This window comes from Lipotes vexillifer, unplaced genomic scaffold (genome assembly GCF_000442215.2).
Source record: "Lipotes vexillifer unplaced genomic scaffold, Lipotes_vexillifer_v1.1 scaffold49, whole genome shotgun sequence".
NCBI classification, from domain to species: domain Eukaryota; kingdom Metazoa; phylum Chordata; class Mammalia; order Artiodactyla; family Lipotidae; genus Lipotes; species Lipotes vexillifer.
The window spans coordinates 2,142,534-2,154,555 of NW_006790551.1; the positions used below are offsets into that span (position 1 = coordinate 2,142,534).

Below are 12,022 nucleotides of genomic sequence, written 5' to 3' on the forward strand. Positions count from 1 at the left end.
AAAAAACCCTGTACTCAGAAAACTATGAGACGCTGATGAAAAAAATTGAGGATTACACAAACAGGTGGAAGATATACTGTGTTCTTGGATTGAAAGAATTATTATTGTTAAAATGACCATACTACTCAAGGCAGTCTGCTGATTGAATTCAATCCCTGTCAAAATACCAGTGACATTTTTCGCAGAACTAGACCAAATAGTTTAAAAATTTGGATGGAAACACAGAAGACCCTGAATAGCCAAAACAATCTTGAGAAAGAAGAACAGAGCTTGAGGAATCCACGTTCCCTGATTTCAGACTGTACTAAAAGCTACAGTCATCAAAACAACATGGTACTGGCACAAAAACAGACACATAGACTAATGGAACAGAATAAAAAGCCCAGAAATAAACCCCCACACTTATGGTCAGTTAATCTACAGCAAAGGAGGCAAGACCATGCAATGGAGAAAATACAGTCTCTTCAATAAGGTGCTGGGAACACTGGACAGCTACATGGAAAAGAATGAAATTAGAACATTCTCTAACACCATATAAAAAACTAGACTCAAAATGGATTAGAGACCTAAATGTAAGACCAGAAATTATAAATTTCCTAGAGGAAAACATAGGCAGAACACTCTTTGACATAAATCGCAGCATTAAGTTTTTGGATCCATCTCCTAAAGTAAAGAAAATAAAAGTAAAATAAACAAATGGGACCTAATTAAACTTGAAAGCTTTTACGCAGAAAAGGAAACCATCAGCAAAATTAAAACACACCCTACTAAATAGGAAAAAATATTTGCAAATTATATGACCAATAAGGGACTAATATCCATAATATATAAACACCTTATACAACTCAACATCAAAAAACAAACAACTTGATTAAAAAAATAGGCAGAAGACCTGAACAGACATTTTTCCAAAGAGGACATGCAGATGGCCAACAGACACATGAAAAGATGCTCAGCGTCACTAATCATTAGGGAAATGCAAATTAGAACCACAGTGAGATATTATCTCACAAGTGACAGAATGGCTGTCATCAAAAAGAACACAAATAACATGTTGGTGAGGATGTGGAGAAAAGGGAACCCTTGTATACTTTTGGTGGAAATGTAAGTTGTTGCTACATTGTGGAAAACAGTATGGAGGTTTCTCAAAAAAATAAAACTAGAACTACCACTCCTGGGTATATATACCAAAACACTAATTCGAAAAGATACATGCACCCCAGTGTTCATAGCAGCATTATTTGCTGTAGCTAAGATATGGAAGCAACCTAAGTGTCCATCAACAGATGAATGGATAAAGAAGATGTTGGGGGGAAGTGTCTGTGCGTATATATACACACACAATGGAATACTACTCAGCTATAAAATAAGAATGAAATTCTGCCATTTGCAACAATGTGGACAGGCCTAAAGAGTATTATGCTAAGTGAAATGAGTCAGAGAAAGACAAATACTGTATGATACCATTTATATACGAAATCTAAAAAATACAACGAACTATTAAGTATAGCAAAAAAGAGACTCACAGATATAGAGAACAAACTAGTGGTTATCAGTGGGGAGAGGGAAAAGTAAAGGGGTAGGGGATTAAGAAGTACAAACTATTATGTGTAAAATAAGCTACAGGGATACATTGTACAACACAGAGAATATAGCCAATATTTTATAACTATAAATGGAGCATAATCTTTAAAAATTGTGAATCACTATATTGTACACCTGTAATTTTTTTTTTTTCTGGGCTTCTGAAAGTGTACACCTGTAATTTATATAACATTATATATCAGCTAAACTTGAATAAAAAATTTTAAAAAGACCTCTTTGGGGTCCTAAATAATGTTTAATAGTGTAAAAAGATTTTTAACAATCTGTGGTCTAGAGGAGTCCATGTATAATTTAGGAGGAGAGCATTGCTTTAAAATCCAAAATGTACATGTTTTGGCTTGAAGCAGTACTTTGAAGCGTTTTTTAAATGGCATTGTTAAAACAGGTTTTATAGTCATCAGACTTCATTATTTTAAGTCATATCATTTTGAAACTTTTCTAAATCTTCATTTTCATTTTATGTATTTAAAATACAACAGAGGAAGCCAAAAATGTAATAAAGTATTATTTGCAAAGCTATGTAATTTTTTTGTAGACCTTTTTTTTTTTTCAGTTAACCATGGCTTGTTCCTGAACAAGCTAAATAAGGTACAAGAATGCTGAAAAGATGTTCTGTGACTACCTATGGAATATTCTTGGTATCTTACAGATACAGAATTAATATTTTATAGGAGTTAAATGGATAAAATTTTATTTAAAAAACATGTAATCGTATAGTCCATTGCCATTTTGGAATGTATGTGGAAATTAATTCACCATAATGGGAGCCTTATGCCTGTTAGTGGTACTGTTTATCATGTAACATGATGGTTAGAGAGGTTTCTGATTGCTCTTTTTTCTCTAAGCAGATAATCTCAGTGATACCTTGAAGAAGCTGAAGATAACAGCTGTTGACAGAACTGATGATAGTTTAGAAGGATGCTTGGATTGTCTACTTCAAGCCTTGGCTCAAAATAGTAAGTTTTAAGGAACCTCCATACTGTGAGGACATGGGGAGGGCGAAGGGTAAGCTGTGACAAAGCGAGAGAGTGTCATAGACATATACACACTACCAAACGTAAAATAGATAGCTAGTGGGAAGCAGCCGCATAGCACAGGGAGATCAGCGCATAGCACAGGGAGATCAGCTCGGTGCTTTGTGACCACCTAGAGGGGTGGCATAGGGAGGGTGGGAGGGAGGGAGATGCAAGAGGGAAGAGATATGGGAACATATGTATATGTATAACTGATTCACTTTGTTATAAAGCAGAAACTAACACACCATTGTAAAGCAATTATACTCCAATAAAGATGTAAAAAAAAAAATAGTAAGTTTTATTATGTTTACTCAAATGCCAAACAAAAAAACAAATCAACAGTCATTCAGAAATTGGTGTATAGTTTAGCACATAACTTACATTCACATAACTTGAATTCTTTTGAATCCTATTCCTGAATACTGAGATTGTTTTACGTGTTCACCCTCCTACTTACCTCGCCTCCCCCAGGATACTGAAAGCCAAGTTGATAGGCAGAAGAAAGGTGGAATTGATTGGTGGTGATGACATTAATACTAGTCCAAGAGAGAGGCAGTTCTTAACAGATAAGTGCCAAAGTTGTTTTTCTTAACACCTAACTACGCTTTAAAAAAAGACTGTGTTTACATGTGGGGATGAGAAACAGAGAGGAAAAGAAAGGAAGGAAGGAAGGAAGGAAGGAAGGAAGGAAAAGAAAGAAAAGAAAGACAGAAAAGAAAGAGGGAGCTTAAAACACTTGAAATTTTTTTTCTGAGATCTTTTTAATCATTTTACTTTAAAATAATGTGGTAAATTATAATAGAGATAAAAATTATACAACTCTTCATTGACTAATACATTGTATTGTTACATTTGATCCATCATATTTCTATTCACTAATTTCTGTATTATCACAATGAATAGACAGATAAAGAATAATTTTCATTTGTTTCCTTAATTCTCCTTGGCTGTGCTGTGGTTTATGCTGCGCTTGTGTTTAACTATGCCATTATTTTATCCTGGGACTAATTATGTAGCTGACAATTCAGGAGGAAGAATAGACTGTATTGTTAGAGTTCAGTTTCAAGCACTCTGATACGTATGCATTTTTTTTCTTTTTTCTTTTTTAGTAAACTGTGATTAGAAAATTTAAAATAATTGATTGCAGTACTCTTCATCAAAAAGCACATTTAAGGTAGCTTTTAAAATTCTGTTTTAGTAATATTTTGCTTTTGAGATTATAATTATGTCAAGCTATTTAATCTTAGAGATATCAGAGAAGGGATTTAAAATAAGGAGTTCAGTAAAACATCTGGATAAGGGTCACAGTGGTAAAGAAAAATAAGAGAGAATGTGTAAGGCTGTACTCTCCATTATAATAGATACAGGTGGCTATTTAAATTTTAACAATTAAATTTAATTAAAAATTAAGTTCTTTAGTCTAACTTTTCAATAGCCATGTTTGATTGGTGACTACCTTATTGGGGATCACAGGTATAAACTATTTCCATGATCACAGAATATTCTTTTGGATAGAACCACATAATGACCTGAGTTTTACACATGCCTGTATAGGCAGATTTACATAATCTTGTAATCAGTCTGTATAAATTGAGTATCTCAAGTTCATTTTTTTTCAAGCGTTGTTTTATTATAACTTATTTTGTTTTAAATGGCCCAGTTTTTTCTCTGTGTTAAAAACAAGTAGTATTTTCTAAATGGACCATTTGTTCAGGACCTGAAGGACACGGAGGTGATATCCTTGGTTATACATGGAGGCTTGCTCAGCCCTCTCCTGGAAAGACTGGTACACAGATAGATGAAATCGTTGAAGAGAAATGAAAAAAGGAAGCAAAATTTTATAGCTTTTTAAAGAACAGATTCAGGAAATATTGACAAGTGTATATAGTTGCTGAACTAAATTTCAGACCCATTGCAGAGTTATTCGTTGGACCCATTTATTGAAAATGGTCTTGAAATTATATATCATAAAATGTTAAGGCCAAATAGTAACAAAGTGGTAATGAAAACAATAGACTCTACCAATTTAATTATTGACTCCTTAGGAAGGGAACAAAAGGAATATGGCTTCTTAAGAATCTGTAATAAAATTCATAATTGTCCTCACATCTGAGACTATTGACACAAAAGAATGTAGGAAGAGGTGGTTCATGCAGATGTTCCGTCTTTGACTTACAAATGATATCTATCATTGATTGAGCATCCACTGTGTACAGCAGTAGACTTCAGACTTATATCTGTTGTCTAATCTAATCTTTCCTATAGACCCATGAGGAGGTATTATATACATCACCATTTAAAAGATAAGGAAACAGTCCCTGTAAGGGTACTTGCCTTGCTCTGGCAGAATACAGAGTTTGAATTTGAACTCTTAGTTTACAAAATAAAAAACTACATTCTGAGTAAAGTGCAGCTTTTTTCCTGAGTTTATAGAATGTGAAAGTGTTTTCAGAAACTAGATTTTAATATTGTCTTAAATTTTTGCTTTTTCTTTAAAATAGTTTCAAATTATTATTACAGAGGAAGAAAATTTATAAACCATTTTCCCCTTTGAGCTATATATTTATTTTATAGATATTAATTGGTATGTTTTATAAAATTAACATCTAGCTTTTAAGCAAGAAAATTTTTTTTAAATACCAGGGAAATATTTATTTTATAAAGTTCTTACTTCCCTGAATAAAATGTTTGATCCGTCACTACTTCTATGCTCTTAAAGGTAAAATTATAAAGCATATAACTTAGAATCTATACTGGCTTTTTTTACACAGAGAAGTTCTAATTTCATAATTCTTCCTAGTGTCAGGTGTTTTAACTAAAAAATATCAGTGTTTGCACTAGAATTGCACCTGATCAAGAAAGAATGATTTCTCCATTCTTTACAAGATGGTAATGTGTGTAATGGAAATCTAATCTTAAAGTTCTATTTTACAGTTTACTAACCTGCCATTGGAAAGGACATTTCTGAGAGGAAAGAAATTATGCTTTTAAGTTTTTACACTGTGGGAATTTAGTATTTTTGAATTGTACATTACAGATTATCATAATCTGAATTAGAATTTTTGCTTTGATGTGTGACTTCAGAGTGTTTTCTTAAATTTGGGGGGGGCATTAAATCTAGTATATGTAAGGATCTTAAAAGACAAAAGTTGAAAATTTGAATACGTACTAGACTTTATGGAAAACATTTTGTTTGAGCAAGCATTTTGTGTAAATCTCTGATCTAAATTAATGTAGAAGCATTCATTCACTCATATAAATACTTCAGATCTCAGCTTTAAAATGTTTTTAGTAAATATATGAAGGCTACCAGCCAAGAAATCAGCCCATTTATTCTGGTCTCTTTTGATTCAGAAAATAGTTAGAAGATTCTCAGTAAATGCTTGTTGAATTGTAGTGTCGGTTATTCTATTTCATGCTTATTTGAAAATGTAAAACAGCCCACATTTTTGTCCGTAAACATTAAGGCAGGAATTGTCCTTAGAGAGTATGACATCTGAACCACCTCATAAGACAAACTACTAGCATGAATTAAAGGCCCCCAAATAAGCAAAATTAACAGTCTATTCATAATAAAAATTCTATTCTAAGAGCATGGGGACCATGTTCTTGTTGGCTGGGAGAACCACAATACAGTGCCAGCATGATCACCAGCACCACTTTCAGTTTTCCCTAACGGATTAGGCTGTTTTCCTCTTTCTCATTGCCTCATATACCTTTGTATTTTAACTTTAACCAATTGCCCGATGGCAATTCCTATTTCATACAAGTGTCACGTACTTGTTTATTATCTATAGAAAACCCTGTGAAAGGACATCAGTTTACTTGTTTTTAAAGAAGAAAGTATTTAGTATCTAGTTCCGTATTCCTAACTTGGTAATACTCATCTACCTGTTGAATTCTTAGGTTATTTCTTAACGCTTGTTCTTTATTTTATTCAGTGTGTTGATTTTTGGCTCCCTACTAGGCTATAATCCTAAACATATCAAATTATGTACAGAAGCTACTAATGTAGATTATAAATCTTCTCTCACAGTAAGAATTGTCTGTTGTCGTTTGCTTTTAGTCTGCTTTATGCCTTTAATATTTCTGAACAGACTTACTGTCATGTATCAAAATTATTTCCTAAGTAAGGGACTTTGAAATTTATTATCAACTGGTTTTCAATAACCTTGTTAAATCTTCATTTACTGAGCATGAAAGATTGCTGCTGTTTTAGTAGAAATGAAAATTTATTTCACTTAATTCTTTCACAGTAATATCTAGATTTCAGTTTTTTACCCTAAGTTATCAAATGTATCACAGAGTGATACATTGCAGTTTTGTTTGCAAGCTAAATTCATTATGGTGTTCACCTCCTTTATATACTTTTGTATTATGTGGCTCTTTTAGTTATTGTGTCCATCATTAATGAGGGCTTATGACTGGTGCTAATCATAAATTACCAAAGGTTCAGTTTTTACTAAATAAAGGTAGTATTTTAAGAATAGAGGAGACTAGACTAAACTAGAGAACATGGTCAACTAAAAAGACACTGACAATTCTTGATGAATTAAGACCCCTGGATTGCCATAGAGTAGTGGTGGCCACCTAAGTTTGAATTTTTCTACACAGTCTAAAAAGCCATACAAATCAACAAAAAATTAGATAAAATCAAATATCTATAACCTATGCCCTGGAGACACACTAAGAGCTTCAGATTATTAGGAGAGAGAAATTAATATCCAAATCTAGCCTACTCAGCTTCAGAGCCCATTTTTAGAGAGAGTTCATGAAGACTGCAGAGACCACATGGAAAAGACTAGAGGGGTTGAATCAGGAGCCTAGGGGTGATAGTTTACAGTTAAAATTGCCTTTAGAAAGAAAAAGTCTTAACTTGGTGGGAAAATCCTAAGATCTGGCCTTAGATTCAATTGGAGCATTGGCTATTGGGAATCAAAAGGGGGAGACTTAAAAGTACACAGGACCCTAGGCAACAGATCAGGAGAGTGCCACTTTGGAGGATGAAATTGTTCTCCCTTGTAGACTTGGTGTTGAAGGAAAAGAAGGATGCAAGATGGAGAAAGTAAGTGTTCTGTAGAAATAAGAAAATCATACTGTTAGAAGACACACTAATAACCCCCTTTGGTTTAAGTTCAGAAGAGGGAGCTTTTGAACTAAAAAACCTGAGAATTCATCCTTACCCTTACTGCATACAACTTTTACTGCTAGTTAAAGAAAAGTATACACTGAATAGGAAATTGCAGGCTATATACATACATAGGTGCTACAAGGAACAAAGCAGAAAATAAGAATCAAAACATTTTAGTTATTGAATTTTTTTCTCCTAAACCACCCACGAAGTGGTTATCAGTAACAGAACACCATGACCTATATTAAACATCCTTAAGCCTTTGCAGATATGAAAAGGAAAAAGAATACCTGGGCAAGAAATTCAGAAACTTGGAACCAAAGTGGATAATTACTAGGAAGGTGTAAAGTAAGAGTTGACTAGAAGATAATGAAGAAAAAGAATCATTTTAAAAAGTAAGACTAAATTACAAGGTACCAAGGAAGAACAGAGGTGACTGAAAATTTAATAAGGAGCATTGAGGAAAGTGGGCAAAATGAAGACAGAATAAAGGATCAAAGAGAAAATGATTAATATAGAAGATAGGCAAAAAGATCCAACATACGTTCAACTGGAATCCTGAAGGAGAAAAACAAAACATTGGAACAGAGCTAATATTTAAAAGTATGAACTTTTCTGAGGTATAAAAAGACCAGAATCTGTATGTTGAAAGGGCCTAGCATGTACTTGTGAAAATTGACCTCGAAGAAGTCTAGCAAAACGTTTAGACTTTAAAGGTAAAAATAAATACAAAGGAGAAATCCTCCAGGCTTCCATGCTAAAAGATCAAGTTATTTAAAAAGAAAAGAAAATTAGATTGGTATCAGACTCTTCAACAACAATATGCAAAACAATTCAATATTAGAGCAGTATTTTCAGAAAACTAAAGGAATAAGAATTTTATATTGAGCCAAGGTGCTCAGTAAGTATCAAGGCTATAGAAAAATTCTGTTAAACATGGAAAAATGCAGGGAATACTATGCTCATTAGCCTTCCAGAGGAATCTTCTAAACTTGCGCTGTCCAATACGGTATCCATTCTCTGACATGGCTATTAAGCATTTGAAATGAGGCTAGTCTGAATTTAGGTATGCCATAAGTGTAAAACACATACTATACTTTAAAGACTTAGTACTTCCCCAGAAGTAAAATATCTCATTAAACGTTTTAAAATTATTGATTATATATTGAATCTCATTTTTAAAATTTTATAAAATATTTATAAATATTTCTATTGGAGTTTTATAGGCTATCATTTCTTGAATTATGGGTGGTTTAAGAATTGGACCAGCTAGTATGATGTGATGGAAATGCAGCTTAAAAAACAAAATCATCATTATTGTCATCAATAAAATATAGTTGGGTTATTCAGTGGAGGAGCAGACATTTTTAAAAGAGGCCATTTAAAATAATGAACCTTAAGTTCATTATCCTAGGGTTAGATTCTAAGGAAGTAGTAGCATATAGGTCCAAGATATATGTTAGAAGCAGAAAGAAGAGACAGTATATATTCAAATATATTTATATCCAGGAATTTGTAGAAGAGGGGTCACAGAAAGGCTTGAATCTGATTGAAATAATGAGAAAGACCATCTTGAAATCTTTCACCGGTCACAAGTTTAGTAACAGAAGGTAATAACATGGTACTGGGTGCTGTTTGCCTTCTAATATGCTTCTAAGCACTGTACTTCATAAGGGGCAAAGAAAGCTCTCATTATGTACAATCTCCAGAAGGAGATAAGCCTCCATTGGTATTTGTATTTTGTGATTGAAGCATTGACAGAGAATCTGGATTTTCTTACACTAGCTAATTAATAAATGATACCATTTTTGCTTCTTAAGTTTGCTAAATTTGAAAAACTTCTTATGTTCCTGACAGTAAAATATGTAAGAGAGATGTGATTTGAAATGATACTATATGCCAAATATATACTGAAAAAGATCTACCATCCTCAGTAAAACACTAATAATACTGACTTACTGTCGCTAAGTTGTTGAGGGAGAAGCTGATGGGTTTGTGCTGCTGTGTCTTCCTAACATTTGTTTCTGACAGGGTCCCATTTAACTGTGTAACTGCAGCTACCTGTAGGTCTTCTGTGACCATATGCTTGATAGATGTTAACTGGCTTCTCAAATTAAACACTAACCCAATATGTCCTGAACGTGTCAAAAAATATGAGGCATGCAGATTGGACTTTTAATTAGTATAATGAATTGGAAATGAATTAATAAGAATTATATATTCTCTCATGGAGCTGATTTTCAGATAGCTGGGGGCTTTGAATGACACTCCGGGAGGCATGCCATCAACCACCACACAGCCAGGGTTAATTGTGATTTTCCTGTAGGGAACTTTCACAGGGAAACCCATACCAGTGGCTTCACCAGATTTTCGACTAAGGAGGTCATTAACTTGTTCTCTTAGCTGTCTAGCTTTTTCAACTTTTGACAGTCTTTCATTATCATAGTCTGGAATTGTCACCTGAATGATGTTAAGATCTTCAACATCTGATGCAGTAGTATTAACGTTGGGCGATGAATTTATTTTTCTTGGAGGGCTCTTAGAGGAGGAGGTGCTCTCCTTAATTGCTGTCTCAAACATTTCAGGCTTTTTAATGATGAACTTAATTTTGGCTTTGTTTCTGAGTATCTTCTCCAGCCTTGGAATGCCAAAAGTAGATGGTCATCAGAATGGCACACCCTCGGGTAAGCCTTCCACTTGCTGAGTTCATTAAATTCACAGTCATTAGACCATTTCCAGGACTTGTGATTAATAACCAGTTGGTTGATCAGAGTGAGTCAGAAGGCCCGTAATCCAAGAATCAGCCGAGCCAAGCCAGTTGGAGGTTCCTGCAACAGAAGAAATAAAGGAGACTGATAGAAGCTCTCAAAACAAGCAAGAACCAGACCCCTACGTGATAGACCTCTTCCCTCCTAGGCTTAAACTATCAGTGGGTGAGAAGAGCTTTTGGACCTGTTACTGCCCCAAGCTGTGTAATATACTTGTATAACAGAAATACCTTCTATACAAACCTTTTTTTCTACTTTTAAATAGAAATGTCTACTTTTTCAGCAGTTCTGTGAATTAAAGAGCAGAGTGACTGTAAAAAAAAAAAAAAAGGATTATATATTCTCAACAGAAAAATGTAGTTTGATGTTTAAAGGAAAATGCTTTAAAGTAAGAAACAGATTGATTAGATTAACCTATTTTCAGTGTCTTTGCTGTGATTATGGATGTTTGAACCTGTTATTAAAGGTATGGGCAGTAGCATACTGCTTTTTAGCTCTTGGTAGTCATGATGGTTGTTTCCTCTAGAAAGCTTTCTTACATAATCTAAATGCTTTCACTTTTACCTCTTGTAATTCAGATTTCCTGAGTACCCACTTGGCATTGTAAAACAAAGGTTAAAGTTTCACCATTAGGTAGACTTCGGGATTTATAAATGTGACATTTTGATGAATCATTATTTTTGCTAAAGGAAGCCTCTATATAAAATACATGTATTCTTGCTATTATAATTATTTGATTTTATTATGTTCAATTATTTATTTTTATATATGGTATAGGTGAGGATTTAATTTTATTATTTTCTAGACAATCAATTTTCCCAACACCAAGTGTCATTTAATCTATTCCTTATTGGTTGAGGACGTTCCTTTTATCATATAATAACTACTTAATATAATTGGGCCAGCCTTGGGGTTTTATTTTATTCCATTAATTTGTTTGTCTATTATTGTGTTGTAACCATGCTATTTTAATTATAGTAGCTTTATTGAGAAAGTTCCTCTTTATAAATCTGTTTCAAAGTTTTTTATTTTCATGGGTTTGTTATATCAGAGAAGTTGTGTAAATACTTTGTTGCATTCCTGGAGAATGCTGTTGAAATTGGGATAAGCTATAAATTAATTTGGAAAAAATTGAAAACTTCTTAATAGTTTGTTATTCTAAAAACATAAATTATATCTTTTTTTATTCAAGTTTTCTTTATGTGTCATTAAGATTATGTAATTTGGTTCACATGCTTTCCATATATATCTTATTTAAAGCATTTTTCCTATGTATTCTACATTATTTTGGTTGTTTTTGCAAATGGACTTTTTCCTATTATAACTTCCAGGCCGTTTTGTTAGAGATCAGTTTGAAAGCTGTATTGATTTTTATATCTTTTATTTGTATTCAGCTACCTTTGGAGCTCATTTATTAATTAAAATAATTTTTTAGCTCGTTCTCTTGGGTTTTGCAGTCAGAACATACAGCAAGTGTTATTTTTGTTTCCTCTTTCCTTTCC

The 12,022-nt window shown here is 33.2% G+C and overlaps 1 protein-coding gene across 5 annotated transcripts in view; it reads left to right on the top strand.

The window, feature by feature from the left end:
* RAP1GDS1 (Rap1 GTPase-GDP dissociation stimulator 1) overlaps positions 1–12,022 on the top strand; it is a 149,484-nt gene that overhangs the window by 27,943 nt on the left and 109,519 nt on the right. For 3 of the 5 annotated variants that reach the window (XM_007463789.1, XM_007463788.1, XM_007463786.1), the window contains exon 2: positions 2,451–2,561. In XM_007463789.1, coding sequence (XP_007463851.1) covers positions 2,451–2,561 — 111 coding nt within the window. The remainder of the gene's footprint in view (positions 1–2,450; positions 2,562–12,022) is intronic. The other 2 variants (XM_007463790.1, XM_007463787.1) reach the window with 1 other exon arrangement.